At 40.4% G+C, this 18634-nt stretch overlaps 1 protein-coding gene across 1 annotated transcript in view; it reads right to left on the reverse strand.

The window, feature by feature from the left end:
* The window catches only part of CRB1 (crumbs cell polarity complex component 1), a 73450-nt gene extending 55938 nt beyond the window's left edge, over window positions 1–17512 (reverse strand). Inside the window, exons 1-5 of the mRNA XM_065670502.1 lie at window positions 17473–17512; window positions 15044–15628; window positions 9020–9215; window positions 5467–5606; window positions 4034–4216 (exon numbers count right to left, since the gene is read on the reverse strand). Of these exons, the coding sequence (XP_065526574.1) occupies window positions 4034–4216; window positions 5467–5606; window positions 9020–9215; window positions 15044–15628; window positions 17473–17512 (1144 nt within the window). The remainder of the gene's footprint in view (window positions 1–4033; window positions 4217–5466; window positions 5607–9019; window positions 9216–15043; window positions 15629–17472) is intronic.
* Between the last annotated feature and the right edge of the window lie 1122 nt (window positions 17513–18634).

Raw genomic sequence — 18634 nt, forward strand, 5'->3', positions numbered from 1 at the left:
TCCAACAGGCTGGGAAAAGGGCCAAAGAAATTTAAAAGGGAAAACCAGAAAACAAGAGAAATAAATGAAAAGGCCAAGAACACTTAGGGATTCACGATGCCAAAGCAAGCAGCAGTGCCGATGGCACAGCTGGCACATAGTAGATAACAACACCAGAAGTAAAAAGGTCCTCGGCAGCCAGTATTCGTCTGCATGTCAGCAGGCAGCAGGCACTCTGCCTACAAATAGGTCAGTGGGCTCTGCTCCTCTTCCAATCACTCTGCTGAAACAAAACGGATGATCTTCATCCCTGCCAGCAGTACTGTCGCACACACCTGGGGACCATGGGCAGCATGGCTTTCAAGGCACAGGGAGCAGAAGCCACCTGCCTTCCACACTCACTGCTCCTTGGCTCAGTTCGACACTGGAATGTGTCACTTGATAGACCTTGCAAGTTCAGAAGCTCTTTAATTTTGACATGGTGTTAAGTTTATTACAACCTGGTGAAATGAGTCACAACCAAATGCATAGCTCTGCCCTCCTCCTCCTTTCCCATATGTTTTCATGAGCAAAGTGAAAAGTTTAACCTTTTGAATAACAGTCTTTTTAAAAAATGCGCAGTGCTAGAGCTATACAATATATCCATGGTATGAACGGACACAGTTCCAGGGTAAGTAAGTACTGCCTTTAACTAGCAGTAACAAATCACAAGCCCTTTCAATGAAAGCCCAATCTATTAAAAGTGCTGTTGCACTGGGGAGGGGACAGCAAACCAAGGTAATATAAAAAACCTCGCTTGCCACTGCAGAAGTACCGAGACCGCTTGAAACCTGAGTATCCCAGAAACTTTTGTTTTAAAAGGGAGCTGGAGAATTTAACCCTTTGTGGAATCTGTGGAGAAATTTTTTATCTAAGATATGGCCTCTATCTGGTGGCCTCAAAGAGTTTCTAGCTGGGATGAAGTCTCCAGACTGGTATTTTTATTTTGAAGAATCCAATTGTGTAAATAATTTTGTTGCAGATTTGTTCCTTCCAAGACTTTTATTATGGCCAGTGACTATTTTTCAAGTCACCTGAAAAATCATTATTTATAACAAGATACTGCCAGACAATATTTGTTCCTTTCTCACAGCTGGGTGGGGAAGTGGTTTATCCTGACATAGGCGTGTGTTTAGGCTCTACTACCTACTGCCCTTGGGGCTAAAACTGTAGTCCAAAAGGCAGGTGTTTTCAGTTTTTCAGTTGAATTACAGTAATGCATTTGCAATTTTATCCATTAAGTTCAAAGATACCATTTTATGCTTGTTAAAAATTGGCAACCATCCTCAACTTAATGACATCTTTCCATCAATTTCAATGGCTTTTGGATCAGGCCCTCACAATGTAGGGTCTGTAGATTATTATTTCTTCTTATTACCCTGAACAGTGAAGTATGATTATAATATTCTGTGAGTGCTTTACTGAGGAAAGAGGCATAATAAATTACTGAATATGACTTATGAAAGAAAATCTTTGTCCTGCTTCAATAGGAATCTGAGATTTTATATCTAAAGCACAATTGTTCAGGTGTTAAGGCTGGAAGAACTCCTGACCTACACCCACAGAAATGTTGGACTTCAGCTGTCAATGAAATGTACTGATACCCAGATGAAAGGATCTGACCTTTTTTCCAGGTGTCTGTTGGTTCATATACATTAGATAAGCACCCATACAGTAAGGGATCCTGATCAGTGATTCATCTGCTACCTTGAGTCATACTACCTGCTACCAGCTCTAATCCTAAATCATCTTTAATTCCCATTAAAACATGTGGTGCATGTATTTTGAACTTGGCTATAGTTGGAGAAATTACTTATCACCATGAGAAGTGAATTTTCCGCTCCACCCTTTAGGCCTTTTGTGTGTATGTTTCTGACATACAAGGAGGCTGAGGTCCATTTTGAGCATTTTCTACTTCCAGATTACCTGGGAGAAGGGCCAGAGAGAAATACAAAGTGTTACTGGGGCGACTGGGGAGGACGGCTGCATTGTACCTAAAGGCTGTTAAAGCAAAGCCTGGGAGACTAGGATGCTAGGTGCCAGTTAGAGTAATCCTGCTGTGTTCTCAATAAATATGTGAATTGTTTGACAATGTTGTACCTCACACAGGCCAGCAAAAAGAAGAGTTTAAAATTTAGGCCATGCTGAAAAACAAAGGCAGGGAAGGAGCTGAGAAGAGCAGCCAGATTAACCTTGTTGTGCCATTATTTTGCAGCAAGTTACTGAATGACATTTCACATGCAGCTTTTATAGCCATCCTTGTTAAAGATTATGTTCTTCCTGCCTCCAGTTGTCTGAGCACACTGTTTGGTTAGTAGACATATTTTGTGATTTTTTCTAATGAAAGTTATGTAGGTATAGTTATAGATATGCTATATATATATATAATCCAACAGGAATGTAATAACTATACTTATATAAGGTGTTAAAAACTTAATGTAATTTGCATATGAAGTCAGCAGGAATTTCAGGGTCTCTAAGACTTCTCTCAGTCATGTTTCAGAGATTCTTGCATTGTGGTTGAGGAGCTCATCTATTGAAATATGTAGGAATAATTGATTTAAATGTATTCTGATACTTTTTTCAGGGTTAGAGTCTGTGTGTACTCACAGGGGAATAGGAAAGTCATCCATGTGAATGAAAACAGCTGAATCACAGCTCAAATCAGGCAAACAAGCCAGGTGAAGGCAGTTGATAAGGAAATGACAGAATAAAGGATGATGATTAAAAAAGGAAACACTGTCTGGGTTGTCTCACAGAGCACAGATGTTTAAAAGCTAGGGCAAGAGGGGAGGCAAAAGAAACTTGGGAGGTGGACGTTACTGGAAGGAAGCAACCAGAAAGACGTGGCAAGTGAAGAGGTAAGGGTGATTAGGACAGCCTGGATGACTTTGCAAGCCTTAGCAGAAGCCTCATAGTACGTTCTCTTAGGCAGAACAAAAAGAACAACAGCAACACTTAGTGACAGAATAGGGAAGGACAGTTAAGGGGAAAGGATGGGACAAAAGCAGAGAAGTCTTAATGCCACTTTAAGGAAAAATAAATTGGGAATGCCAAGTGAAAGTTGTGGTCTCCATATACTTTTGCACCTGCTATGTTGCAGGCATCAGTCATGCAACTCACTGGAAGGCACAAGAAAGTTTATAAGCTGCTCAGGAGGTGAAATGGATAAGAAATTGAGGGCTGGTTAAATGAATCCCGCTATTAGTTATTTTTTCCTTTAGAAAGAACAAGAGAATGGAGTTGGCAGAAAAATGCTGTAGACCCAGAAGTGTGCAATCCAAACTCAACTTGTTTGTGGCTGTTTCAAATGCAAATCTCAATTCATCCTTTTAAGGATTATGGTTATCTGCAATTTGACAGGGCTTTTTCCCCCTTAAGAACACGGCTATGTACACTACCTGAAATTATTTTTCTCTTAAGCCGTAGAATAGCACTGACATGCTACAGTACTATATTTATGCAAAATGCTGCCCTGTGCTAAGATGAAGTGTTCCTGCCATTCCCCTTGCTGCTGTGTAGAATTATTCAAGGATTGTATAGACAGAAACACCAAAACCTTAGGACTGTTTCTTCATGGCCATTTTATGAAGATACTCTCATTTGTTCTTCATGGTTGTCATTCATGTAATAGAATATCTGTGCACAGTGAACTTCAAATTCGCGATAGCACACCTGCTAACTGAAGCTTATGCACTGTTTGAGCAAATGTGGTTATGAACAGTGAGGCTTTGTGGGCAAAGTGTTGAAAGAAACCACGGCTCTCTCCCGCCTGGGCTGCCTTAGGGACTGTACCCAGCTGCTGCGCCCTTGTCATGTTCCCAACTTGTGCAACCAACTCCCGGTATTCCATACAAATCCCTATGAAACGCGTCCGTCGTGACCACCAGAGGGACCCTTCACACTGTGGCACCTTGAAACACAGCGCTTATTTAAAAGATTTATTTATAGCCTGGCCTAAACAACAGAATACTGCAGTAGGTCACTTCCTAAGCTTTCCCCAAAGGAATCTTACCGGTAAAGCCTGCCTTGCAGCTACAGACGTATCCCTCAGCCCGGTCGTAGCTGAAGGCTGGCGGCAGGTCTGGGATGCTCCCATAGTAGTGGGCCCAGGAGCGTTCCACGCAGTCACCCCCCGAGAGGCAGGGGCTGCTGCTGCACTCCGCGATGTCCTCCTCGCAGTGGGGACCCACATAGCCTGCCAAGAGCCATGAGGGGAAGGCATTCAGTTAGTGTGCTCTTCATTCATTCCAGACACTTTCTATACTATATCCTGTGAATATCAGATATGCTTGGTTTCAGACTTTGTCATGTGCTAAAAGATTTCCTCTGCTTCCTGAAGGTGTGAACATTTCCTTGCAGCTCTCTGCCAGGGCTCAGCAGCAGGATATTGCTATGGCTATTCTGCATTAGGTAGCTGAGCTTGGCTGCACTGTACAGACTTCAGGGGTGTTTTTCAGAAGTAATGTGGAATCCACGTGGATAACAAGCCCCTGCATTGTGGTGTAGATACGTTCTCAGGCTTTGTAAAGTTTTCTTTCTTTTCTGCACCACCTTCCTAAGAAAGAGGAGGTCGGGGAGTATAAATAAACTGGTGTTCATCAGGTGCTTTACCTGGAGTCTGAAGTGCCACTTAGCTCCCCAGTTTCTGGAAAAGGCTAAGGGTTCTGCCATTCCTAATGCACCAAGAATTGTGTAGTCCAAGAACACTGTGGTATTAACTCCTCACAGTGAGCTGTGCTCCTGCATCCTCAGTAGGGATGCAGATGTTAAACGTTTAGAGAGACTTCTTGAAGTTAGTCCACTCGCTGGAAGATTCACAAAGGCTCTCTAGAACTCAGGTTCTGTGTCTACACTGGGGATGTGGGAGTCTTTTTGCAGCATTGCTGGTAGAAGAGAACACAGCCCAGCATGTTTTACCCTACACTGCTAGACACAAGAACTTGCAGTGGTGAAGCAGTCTAGTTGCCCAGTGTAACACCTAGCTTAAGTTTTATTCATAAACAAACAACATTTTGCACTGAAATATGAGCTTTTAAGTGGGTTTAAAAGTCATGTTAATGAAGACTAAAAAAGGGCCAACTGCAGCAGTGATCAATGTATCACACAGGTTGAAGGATTAAGAAACTAGGAGATGGCTTCCAACTTTGACTCCTCTCCTATCTTGACTCCATAATACTAGCACTTTTGATTTTGCCCAGTTCTGCTGTGCAGGGGAAACAATCCTTAGCTAAAAAAAGACAGCATCTTACCCATAGGGCTCTGACTCATGGTGAGTGAAGACCGTCTAAATAGAAGCCCATAGAGTATTTTAAGATGAGGTAGCTTCAACCATTCATTGTATTAGACAAAAAAAACCAAAACAAAACCCAGACCAAAACAAAACAAACAGAAAAAGCTGTATCTACCACACAAGGAATGAGAGAATTTAAATAACTTGGAGCTTACCTGGCCAACAATGGCATGTGTAATTGTCAGTATTGTCCTCACAAGTGCCATTATTGTAGCATGGTTGTGACCAGCATAAGGGAGTTAGGATCTCACAGTGTAGGCCCATAAATCCAGTGCCGGTGCAGTTACAGCTGTACCTGCAACACAGAATGCAATGTTCACTCTAACTGGAAGTGAGGAGGTCTGGGCTTTGTTCCCAAACGTGCACAGGCTTCTTGTGTAGTCTTGGCTAGCAGCTTGTATAGTGGAGTCCAGGCTCGAGACCATCTGGTGCTCAAGGAGAAAACGCAGAAATTGGGAAATAACAATGAGCTTTTTCCTGAAATATGTGGTTTTGTCTGGGGAAAAAACCTGCTTGTGAATTCAAATTGGTTTTGACAGATTATATTTTCTAAGAATTATTGGTTTTTATTTTTTTTAATACATCTTCTTTTGAAAAATTTTAGGGGAAAAAAGTTTCTGTTATTTCCAATGCAATTTTTGTAGGCTTAACCTTATCCACAAAATGAAAAGGGGAGAGGTACAAAGTGTGTTAGTATTCTTTTTTCTTGGACTGATAGAAATTGAAACAGGCATTGTCTGTTCCTTGACTAGGTGATATTTTCTGTTTGATGAAAGCCACTATTTTATTGTTAGGTTAGAACAAAGATGCCAATTGCTTCATATTTCCAATAATAACAGTAAACCAATCTTCTTTTTGATAGCATTGTTACTATTATGGGTTTAGAAGTAAACTAACTGGTATATATAAATGAATAATGTGCAGGTAATCAATAAGGTCTGGGGTTTCTGTTTGTGGGCATTTTTCAGGAGAACGGCTATAACTAGCTAGATATAAAATACAGAACTCACATGCTTACATCGTAAGGTGTAAGGTCAACTTACTTGTGTCATAAGAAACGACAAGTTTTTGCATTAAAATCATGTTAAATATGTGTGCCTGGTTAATCTTTGTTTAATGATTTGAAACAAAAAAATTATTCTTATATTGCTTTAAAATGATACACTGGTTATTGTATAATTGAAATCACAGGGAATCTTGCTGATCATGTGATAAGTATACTTATTTGATAGTGTCTGTGCTTAATATCTAAGAGTTGGAATAAATATATGGAAAGAAAGCATAACTGATGACCATAAGAGAACATCAGAGAACTGACTCATGCAGTCCAACAAACCAAAAAACATAAGTTTTTTACTACACTAGTTAAGTGTACATAAGCAGAAATTTCTGGCAGGACAGTTTATTACTAGTGTATGGATTATTCTTAAATCAAAATCAGAGATGTCTTAGGCCAGGTGGCATTTGAATTTAGGGTATAAAAAGTAATGAGGAAGATGTGAATCAGAAAGCCAATTTTAATTCCAAGGTACGTTCTTAAAACAGAAGTCTTTTTTTCTGCTGTATTTTTCACACACTTCCTCCATGTGCCTTCAGTTTGGTGCTGTTCAGCTCTGTGGAGAAAGATTTTTTCTGCCCTAGTCCAAGCTCCTTTTTCCCTTTGGTCCAGAATCATGGAGAAGTTAGAAATATTCACAACTCGCTGATTAATGTGAAGCCCCACATGTGTGCCTTTTCTCTCTGGTATCTTTGAGTGTTTGGCATTGCTGTGGACCTTAAAGGATTCTGGAGGGCACCCTGCTTATGGGCAGGCTATGACCAAGCAGGCAGATGCTGCCTTATAGCAAGAGCAAAGAGCAATACTCTTAGATACTGTACCTAACGTATTTTTGGACTTCTTTTTTGATGTTCTCACAGTATGCAGAAAGAAATACACGCAGGTATTCTTTCAAGAACATTGAAGGTCCTGGGAATATTTCCAATGGAAAAAAAGAGTCGGAGCATGCAGAGGTATCCTCTGTGCCTGTGCACACCAGGTTTCGTAGGTCTGAATAAGGTACTTCTGTAAGTTGTTGATTTTAAATCAGAAATGTCCAATAATGTGATCTTTTTTTTTAAGAGATTGAGTTCTACTTTGTTGGATTACTAAAACATCACTGGTAGATCAGTCTGAAATTTGGGAGAGAATTTGTTTTGGAGAGAATTTGTTTGTATTTATGGCTTTTATTAGTGCTAAACCTTGCACATTTCTGAGAGAGCTGATGGCACACACACAAAAGCCTCAGCTATACCGCAGCATTAGTCAGAAAAGGAAACTACAGTTAAAGACTACAGTCCTTCATTTAACCCAAAAAACACACAAAAGAAAGGAAATTGTTAGGCACCCTTTGGTTTTGAATTGCTTTGCTGTCTAACCCTTTTCATCATGTAACAAATGCAGTAAGAGCTCCAATCGTTCTCCAGATATCCTGCAGTATTACAAGCCAATTAAAATTGCCTTTACATGTACCTCAGCTTCAAAAACTAGGAGAAAAATGAGGATTAAATCTGGCCTGAATGAGCATCCCAGTTGCTCACCTCATGCATGTATCCTCAAAAGGCTTGCAGGTTATTAAGTGTGTCTGCTGTGAACTAGTCCGGTGCAAGGTGACCTACCTCTCCCTGCTATCATGCTTTAGCTACACTGGAAAATAGTAAATTGCTTTGTCCTGTTCAGAGTCATTCAGTGCTGCTGAAAAGGAGCTCCACAAGGTTGGTGCCATGTCAACACAATGTACAAAAGCTCGTTCCTGGAACACGATCTTTTCACCCTCTCATTCAAGGCAAGCACGCCTCTTGCTGCCATGACTTTTGGACTGATTTTGGGGGAACTAAGATCTTCAAAACTGCTTTATAAAACCTGGAAAATACACAATAGAGGACAAATCTTATACTGGTGAGAGGAGCACCTGCAGAATACGTTTACAAACTTTCAGACTGAGCTTATATGTATGTATTTTCAGTTTGGGAATCTCATGCTGAGTATCTAAAGCCATCACTGGTGAATGAATGCCAGAGCTCTGGCTGCCTGTGCTGCGCTTGGACCTCTGTGTAAGGCTACTAACAGTAGGTGGAGAAGTTCACTTTGCTATTGGGTTGTATTCTCTTTAATTTTTCTTCTTTGTCCATGGACTGCAGGTTGTTTTGAATAATGAGCTGTTTTCCTATATGCCTGTAAAGTTTCTGACACATTTCCTAATGGTATCTATTACTATGGTTACTACAATTTTCCTCTGCCTCTCTTTTCTTGATGCTTCTGTCTGTCAGTGTGGGCAGCTGCTGTTGGCGAATTCAATTTTATATACTCTCACGTCTCTCTTGGAAAATAAAATTTGACGAGTGTTAGAAGAAGAATTCACTTCTAAATGACAATCCTCATAGCCAGAAACACAACATATTGTAAATGTTTTTAAGTATAAATGTGAAAAATGTACTTCTTGGTCAGTCTTTGCCATAAATATTTTGTTGTCCTATTTGGTCTGAGACCAGACTTGCTTTATTTAATCCTTTTCAAATTTAAACTGAAATCAGTGCAAGATCAAAGAGTGAAACCCACAATCTGAAGTGAAATCAGCCACCTGGCAGTACAGGCTCTCATAGCTTTCCCATCTGCAAACAGAGGACCTGATAGCACCTCACATGAGTGTTACCCAGCTGTAGAAGACGTACCCGTTGGCCTTGTCCATGCACTGTCCCCCATTGAAGCATGGCTGGCTGACACACTCATCGATGTCGGTTTCGCAGAGGTCGCCGAGGAAGCCCGGTGCACAGGAGCAGGAAAAGCTCCTGATGGAATCATGGCAGGTTGCACCGTTGAGGCATGGCTGTGACGAGCACTCATCTATTTCCAGCTCACAGTTTGTACCTTCAAAACCAAAGAAAATGAGCAAACCCCAAATGTAGGAGATAGCTAGTTTTGAAGATCTCGGCAAGGACTGTTTTAAGTACAATACCACATAATCTTTCTTTTTTAAGCATTGCCTATGTTTGAAAGGCAGCTCCTCCTCAATGTGCAGTGCAAGACTATTTTTTTCAGGGTTTGGCAGAATTTACAAAAGAACAAGCCAGCTGTTATGCACAAGAATAGTTAGATTAGCAACTTTTTATGTGAACTTGAACACAGAAACAGAACAAAAAAATGTTCAGATTATTAAAGCCATGCTACTATGTCATTTATAAAACACAGAAATAACTACTAATTTAATGACCTCAGAAGAGTCTGTTTGAAGCTGCAGAGTTAATTGAATTCATTGGGAATCTGTCTGTTTAGCGGTGGCTTATTGCCTTTTAAGATTTAGCTATGTGTAAATAAATTGGTTATGATGCCGTGTTTGCAACAGGTCAGAATCTTGGAGCTGCTCTTCAGAGATAACTGCTGGAACTTAATCAGTTCTAATATTAGTTTACAGCTATTTAGGATAGTTTGCATGTTAAATCTGCACTCCTTTTATCTCTAGCGCAGTCCAGGAAACACTAAGAAAAATGTATAATTAATGCCTTGCAGGTCTTGCTTTGCTTCTATCAGGGGTTTGTATGCTTATGCACCTACTTAGTTTTTTGAGTAATAAAGTGACTTTTAAGTAATAACTTTCACTTGCTAATCAAATTTCTTTTAACAACTACAATATCTGCCACAGACCAGACACAAAATGGCAAATTATAATGAAGAAGCTGCTTTTAAGTGGACTTCCCCATCTTTTATTTGGCTTACCAAGGTAGCAGTAGTATTGTAAATAGTTTTTAGGGGAATTCTCTACTTGAAAGAGAATCTGCAGCCTCGAGAATGGGTTTAATTTGTTTGGAGAGATGAAGTTTTCAGTACAAAATGATGGAGCAGGCTTTTTTTGAAAGCAACAGCCATGTTTTGATGATGGGCACGATCTTCACAATTAATTTCAGAGCTCACCTCTAATTCTTTCTTTATGCTGTCTTAGCCAGCTCTGTCCTGCTGTGCGATTTGTACATTCTAACTTGGAACATCTTTTTGACAGTCTTGACTGAGATTGCTAATACTTAGCACTTTTACTCAGTTACTGATTTATTTTGACCCTTTTGAATGTAACATCTTTATTAAAAAAAAAAAAATAATTAAATCCATATTATGGATAAATACCTAGAAGTGTTTTCAAATGCAAAAAAAAGAAATGGAGCATGTCAATTCATAAGTATTTTTCATTGTATTTAAACATTAAAGTGCAAGTTCATCTTTCCTGCAATAAAAAATACTACTGCTCTAATTTGAGACAACACATTTTTATAGTTCCCTGAGACTACATATAGAACACTGGAAGGGAGAAGTCAATGCTCCCGTGCCTTCAGTTTAAGGTTCACTGATCAGCTAGTCACTACTTTCAGTGGGAGCATACCACGAGACCCTAGCACAGGAACGCTTTCTTATGGCTTTATGGTAATGTACATTACATCCAGATATAGTAAGCAATCCCTCTGTGGTCATTGCCCTGTGAATTCACTGTAATTATAAACAATGTGTTTGCAGAAGTATGTCTAGTGACCGTAAATCTGCCAGAGCTTGTTAACAGCTTACTGCGAACACTAAAAATCGTGTGACAAAACAAGCCCTGTTCAACTGATCCTCAGTTCAGCCAAATTTAAAACTACAGGCCTGAGAACAGCCTGACAATTAACATGAGAACATAGCGTTGTTGTTTTGGTTCATGTCTTTAATCTATCAAGCCCAGTAACCTGCCTTTGGCAATGTTGCCTCAGAAGAAAACTTCTCTCTGTATAATGCATCCAGCCAATTCGATATGCCATGCAAACAGGGGAAATTCCTTCCTTAGCCTCTACTGAATCTGCTGTCAGGCTTTCTTGTATGTGAAAAAGAGAGATGAAAGGATTAGATCTGCATTTGCACCTCAGTCTAACATTCTGTCATAAATATGCTGTATGCCAATTATCATATGCCAAAAAGGAAAAAGAGCACCAACCAGCCCTGCCACAGTTACTGCATGGGGCTACACCATCAAGAGCAAAGGCTTCCCATCCTAGAGTAGGCTGAGTATTTCAGCAGGTACGAATTCAAACCACACAAGTGGTTTGAATTGAAAGACTGGGAAAGTATCAGTGTTATTTACAATTTTTGCAGTTTCTTTGAAGAACTAAGATTATTTCTTATACTGCTTGCTTTTCAAATGAATCCTACTGTGCACTTTTGTACAGCCACAGTCAATAAAAAGTAAATGGAGGCAAGGATGAAAGAAATACAGCCAACACTTTCAAACTTGCATGCCTACAGGTATATTGTAAGATCACCTTCTGGTCAAAGATACCAGCGGCTTGCAGGCTCAGTGTAGTTCCAGGAGCACCTGCATGTTCTTAGTACAGCTGGAAATTGGTATCCAGGTCACCCCTTGTGCTCTCATGTGCTGTAGTGCTGCCCCCAAATTCCTCAATCTGTATATAATAATGTTATGTGCCATAATCTGGATCAAGTGTCAGACAGCTATTTTCTAGGCACCAGCTTTGAAAGGATGTGAAGAGAATTCATCAGAAAATAGACAGAGTGAAGAGTTCAGTTTCTTGGTGCAAGGCTCCTCCTTTTTGCGGCCAGGCCCATGCTAACCGCCATACACAGATGTAAGTTGTTACAGGTCTTGCAACACTGCGCTATGCAGATGCAATCAGGAGAACGGCAGGGCTAAATCAAATCAAGGGTTTCAGCACCGTGAAGTTATGAACTGCAACAGGCACACTTTGCATGTACCTGCCCTCTGCTAATCTTTGTTTTGAAAACCCTTCGATGTGTAGCGCATACTGCTGGGCTCCTCCCGCATCACAGTCTTGTGCCTGGGAATCTCAGCAGAGCTGGTAACCTGTGTTGAATCCTCTGTCAGGCTGGCTAGGGCACAAGGTTGGGAGTGCTGGTTTGAAACTTGAAAGCTGAGGAAGGAAACCAGCTTTTCATTTTGTTGGCAACGTTGCTGTTTGATGGGCAATGTTGTTTGCTGTCAGTGTCCACAATGATATTGCCATGAGCTTGTTGGGAAGCAAGATCTGTATTTGAGATACTTCATCCCATTGTAGAGGCTGCTGAGCCCCTGCTTGTCTTCAAGTGCCTAAGGCTTATGATGCATCTACCCTAAATATTTTCATGGTGGATGCATCATTGATAAGATTAATGCATGAGAACTCATCAGGAATAATGTCCTCATACTGTACAGAGTTCATCCCAGCCATGGTTACATCATAGTAAAAGGTATTGCTCAAGAATGAAAATGGCTCATTGCACCTATTTTGTCTTTCACTGAAACACTTCTTCCTGCTGTTGTCCTGGGCTAAGAATGGGTTTTGGATCTGACATGTACCCCTGATAATTCATGCTAACATGGTTGTTGGCAATGGAGAACCCACTTGAGTTGTGTCCATCAAGGTAATTAAAGTACCTAGGGGTGGGTAGTAACAGGCTCTTACATCGTGCTCTGCTGGGGTGAATAAAAAACAAGTGCAATTAGTGCAGTTGTGGAAAAAATGCATTTGATTAAGGTCGTCGGCAAAACTTCAACAAACCAATTGAGCTTCATTATTTAACAGCTGTGTGACACATGTCTTGTAAATAATTTCACACATGCAGAACATTATCATAGAAACTGTGGATTTCATGCTAAATTTTCCAGTCTTTGGCTCTTGGTGTGTTCTAACCTCTTCCATTTGTGTAAGAATTATGTGTGACATTTCTCAGCTATTTTCAGAAGTGCTGCAGCATACCAGTCATACAAAATAGCAGCCATAGTCTATGAAACAAGTAGCAACTGCAGTCAGTAACTCAAGCATTTGGTTAACATTACTGCTATAGATTTACTGTACGTTCTCTACCTACATAGCAACAGATATAACCTTTTTAACATCTTAGGGAAATGAGATGAGGCTGGATGACTTCCCACAGTAATTCATGGTGTCGGGCCAGGATAATAATGGTTGGCAAGATCCTCTGACAGAGTAAATGAGGGGTTTTATTACCACTGGGGACACCTCAGGGCTTTCATCCAGTAATCCCTCTGGCTTGCGCATTTAGCACAACTCACAGCAAGGTGCAGAAAACAACGAGAAAGAATGCTTCTGATAAATCATTTTGTTAAGTGGCCTTTAAAAGCTGGTGGTTTACTGCTGAAGGAACAGTCCGCTACTCTATAGAATTCTTATGATTAGTCTCTCTGCTGCTGGAAGCAGTGTCAGAGCTGTATGTCAAAACACTGCAGCCTCTTTGTATTTTACACCTTTTCTCCTTCCTTGGTTCTCTCCTCATTTCTTAACTCCACTTGTGCCCAGTGTGGAGCACTTTTGGGTGAGAGCAGAGAGCACCAGCCTGGGAAACAGCAGAATTTCGTGATGAAAGTGGAGCAGCTCCAGCAGAGATACCTCCAGCAGTTTGTGTTGATCTAAGTCATTTCGTTTTGTTTGGGCTTCATTATTTTATTATGTTTTCTCTATTTTTGTCTCTAAGGTTTATATTCTTTCTCTTTCAAACAGAGTTCCCTGGCTATGGAGCCAGGCCTGGACCCCACTAACAGTACCAGTTAAACAAATACAGTTTCCTGAATACGACAGGAGGTCTGGGCTGAGTCTGATCATTTGAGAGTAACCATGCTGGTTGTTAATAGGTTTTTCCTTCCTTCTGCTCTTCGGCTTTCCTCAAGTTGTGTAGTGGCTGGCCTGGGCTCAGACACCCGCTGGCAGCAGCGGGGTGGTGGGAAGGTAACAAGCTTCCTTCAAATAACATTCTCTGTGCTCATGAGGGATATTAACCAAGGGCTGGCTTCCAACAAGTGCTGTGTCAGACACAGGAAAGCTGCTTTTTACCTCTGACTTCCCCTCCTGCATGGGGATTTGGGGATGGAGCTGTAAACCACATCTCTTATTTCTTATTCGTTTGAATCACTTGAAGCAATAGCTGGGGGTTTTCTCTCTTTTTGCTCTATGACTCCTTTCATTTTTTTATTTTTTTTCCTTTGCTTACCTGACTGGAAATCTACCACTAAAATGCCTCCCCTTTTCTCCTTTTAATGATTCAGTGTGCTACCTCTTGCAGTCCTGCCCCTGAACACAGCTTTGAAATTTGAAGGGAGCTGTCTCCTGCAAAGATTCTATGTCCTCCAGCAGAGGAAGTAGGCAATAAAAATCATACCTGTACTTAAAAATGGAGCTGCATAAAATGGGATTGTCAAAAAAATCTTCAGTTTGGGAACCTGATAATACTTTTCCATTCTATTTAACTTACATAATGTTCTAGTTGCAAACATGTCCTCTATTTCTAGGAAGGATGGCAATGTGTCACATCTAGGTTACAGTTTGTTGTGGCTATCAAATCAAGCAAATCTAATTAGATCTAATTCTTAACCCTATCAAACATGGGTTTTATCTGAGGACATGCATTTTTTAAATGTTGGGTTTTTTTTTAAAGGAAAATTAACCTGGCCCTGTGACATAGCTTTATGTGCACAAAACTGCTCTGTAGTTTTCAGTAAATGTGAGATTTCTTTATTCCTTCTCTATCTGATACCAGTAGTTCATAATCGTAAAGTAACCTATAATGTACCAGCAGCCACTGGTGCTAAAGCTGAAGGCAAGGTAGTAATAGAGACATGACTAAATATGTAGGTGGGTGAGTTGAACTTGGAACATGAATTATGATGGTTCTTCATGATGCAAGGAACAAGTTGTTTTAACGGTGCTTACCTGTGTACCCAGGTGGACAGATACAGTCGTATTGTCCTATCTGGTTGAGACATGTTGCCCCATTCAGGCACGGATCTGACACACACTCATTCACTTCCAAGTCACAGTGCTTGCCTTGGTAGCCTGGGACGCAGTAGCAGGAGTACTCATCAACCCCATCCCTGCAGACTGCTCCATTGTGGCACGGTTCAGAAATGCATTCATCAAAATCCATTTCACAGAGTGTACCTGTGTATCCTGTGCTACAAAGGCAAGTGGGCCCAGCCAGGCCATTTTGGCAGGTGCCTCCATGCTCGCAAGGGTTTGTGTCACACATGCTGACAGCTCTTTCGCAGGTAGGTCCATTATACCCAGCAGGGCACTCACAGGTAAAGCTGAGGTTTCCAGCAGAGCTTAAACAGGTAGCATTTTGAAGACAAGGGTTTGAGGAACAAGGATCAGAGGTTTTATTGCAGAATTCCTCCACACTGTCCACTGATGCATCTGCACAATGGCAAATATTGTCTTTATGACCAGGAATACATGTAGAGTTCTTTTGGCAAGAGTTTGACAGGCACCTGGAATCATTCCTCGTGCAAAGTGACTCTAGAAAGGAAACACAAAAAATCCTGAGGAATTCCTCAGCACTGGGAGTAACCAAGGGTAAAAGAAGTGCAAGTTTTAACACAACTGTGCTTCAAAACAAATAGCTCCAATTGTTGGCTGTTGAGAAGAAAACAGGGCTGGTAACTGTGTGAAACATATTAGTAGACTAATAAATGTAAAATGAAAGCAACTATGAAAATATAGGTAGTTTATTATTTCCTGGTTTTCCATCTTCCAATAGCCATGGCCTGGAGTGACAGGATTGTTTAACACTATATTAAGAGCGCAGTTGCAAGAATATTGGTTGTCAACAGGTACCCAACAATGTGGAATGCATTTAGGTATATTTAAGACATTGGGTTTTTTTACTAGAGAAAGGAGTTAAACCACATATTTCAGTTCAATACCACTCTATACTCCTTTGTGGTGAAGTTTTCTGTATTAGATTTCAACAAAGCTGAGTGACTCAGATGAAGTTACAGCTCAAGTAAGTGGCTGAAACCATCACGCACCTTGATTTTGACTTCGTGATTGTAAATAGTAATTGGACAGCTGTACAGTATTTCCACCACAAAGAATCTCCCAAACACCTGAGATTCAAAATAGTCTTCTGAGAACCTTCCAGCCTCTGAGGCTGTAAGGACATGGTGAATGTAGTGTAAACACATTCCCTACCCTCCAGGGACTGAGCTCCTGGCAGCATTTAAAGACTACTTGGAGTTGTCTGACTGCTGTAAAGACTGGCTGAGGATAACAATAGCTACTTCTCACATCCTAATCAACGAGGAGGGAGCTGTTACCAGCATTGTTCACAATTCACAGCTGAGAAGCACTGATAGAGTTAAAGCAGGGCAAGTAGTGAAAGATGCTCTTTCTAGTAAAAGAAAACAAGAATTTGGCACGAAACTGTATCTTGGTTTGGTTTTGGTTTTATTTGTTTGGGGTTTTTTTTTAACCATGATTAATTGTGTCCATAATGAAAGAAAGGGCTGTATTCAGATAAGCATAGCACACATAGATAGGTATGTACCTGCTGTCTTGAACTTAGTGTTAGGCATATTAAGCAGTTGCAACAAGGTTCCTAATACAAAATGCATGAAGTAGGTGCATTGGTCTGGGCTGAATCTTCTGCAATCACACCTTCCTTGCCAACACCAAGTGAGCTAGACTGAAGCTTGCCTACTTTTATGTGTGCTATAATCAGGTCACCCAGATATGGCACAGATATAAAAAGTGCAATGGGGTTCTATTGATCACTGAATTCATCTAATATCATGTTGCTTCTGTCATGATTTACCATTGTTTTGGTATGGGTCAGTAATAACAGTGTTAATCACCAGTACACATCCTGGAGCACTTGGGAATTTTGTTATGTATAAAATGACTCAAGGCTGTGGAGATAATAAGACCCAAAGAGATGATTGCAAATGGGGTGTTTGCTCTAGGTCTATCTTGGTCTAAAGGTCAAGCTTTTGAATGCTGAGAAGCTAGTAAAAGAAATCCTGGAGTTACCTCCAAATACTGTGCTAGTAAAATAAAATAATGGCAGATGAAAAATCATAGGCAATGCTTAATGAAGAGAAGAAAGGCAAATAGTGATTTACTGACAGAAACTACCTAGAAGATAAGGACCACAACTACTGACCTAAAAAGCCACGTGCATGTGCAGTATTTTAATTCCTACTGATCAAATTGGAAAATCTTATCTGAAGTATAATAAGAGTTGTATCTAGTAGAATTTTTGCTTTTGTAACTGTTTTGCACTATGTAATAAAAAATCCTCTACTGAATAGTGAACGTCTGAATGCCATCAGACTTCTAATGTGACTGCAATGTGACATTACTCAAAATATGAGGGTAAAACTGTAAACAAATATTTCGCATACCGCTAGACAAAAAAGTTATTTGTGCCATGGGAGGGGAAAAAAGCAGGCATATCTTGGACAAGAAACTATGGAATAAAGCTGAATATTCTTCTTGGAGAGAATGTAGTAATTCAGAAGGAAAGACTGGTGGGCTGGAGAATGAAAATTGCATTAAATGACCTATATGAGAGTCCTGTAAACATCCTGCTTTCTTCTTTCAGTTTACATTTTCATTCTGGAGTCTTGTTTGGAAGTATGAAGGGTACGTCTTCTGCAGCAGTTACTTGAAAATGAATGGCAGGACAGTGTGCATTTGTGCAAAAAGGATGTTGTGGATAAGCTGCACTTCTTGAAGAAATTCAGACCTATCTACCATGAGTCTCCAATTTCTTCCAGGTTCTTGGAGCTAAAATTCTGGAGAGTGGACACAATAGAGAAGGAGATGGGGCCCTGAAAGAGAAGTAGCATGTAGAGATCGTAATCAATAACTGAGGCTAGACAAATGATGATGAAATCCTGGGACAGATCTCTGGTTGTCTGGGAAAGTGAGAGGCTAGGGCTGGACATGTGAGGATAACAGCCAGCCACTGGCATTGTCAGAGAATACAAACTGAGTAATGCAGGTGCATTTTCATAACATGTATTTTAATGACTAATACAACTTAATCCATTTTTCCCAGGAAGAGGAAGTGGAGAAAGAGAGCCTCAGAAGGCTTTACTACTTAGTAAAGACAGCTTTATATATGTATTATATGACGCTATGATAATAAATGGGGACGTTAGAAAAGTTATCTGTGTTTCATAGTTGTGCCTTCTGACTTGAGATGTACAGAGGAGCAGCAGTGCCTCTGGGAATAAAAAGCACCAATCTGAATGAATGTGGTGCTCATGTGTAGGTACACTGAGTCAAATAATTAATACTTGTTTGAACAAGCAGAATAGAGATTTATGTAGTGACATTGATAGTAACAGCGTCATAATTTAAAAAAAATAAAGTCTTAAGGATTACATAGGAATAGTTTCTTGACTGTTTTGTTAGGGTTATGCATGTATAAGTAAAACCTGGAAATGTTTTTGTTCAAACTGTTTTTAGTTGTTGTCCTGCTCATATATACCAGAGATGCAGAGGAGAAATATCTAG

This window comes from Lathamus discolor, chromosome 3 (genome assembly GCF_037157495.1).
Source record: "Lathamus discolor isolate bLatDis1 chromosome 3, bLatDis1.hap1, whole genome shotgun sequence".
Lineage (NCBI taxonomy): Eukaryota > Metazoa > Chordata > Aves > Psittaciformes > Psittacidae > Lathamus > Lathamus discolor.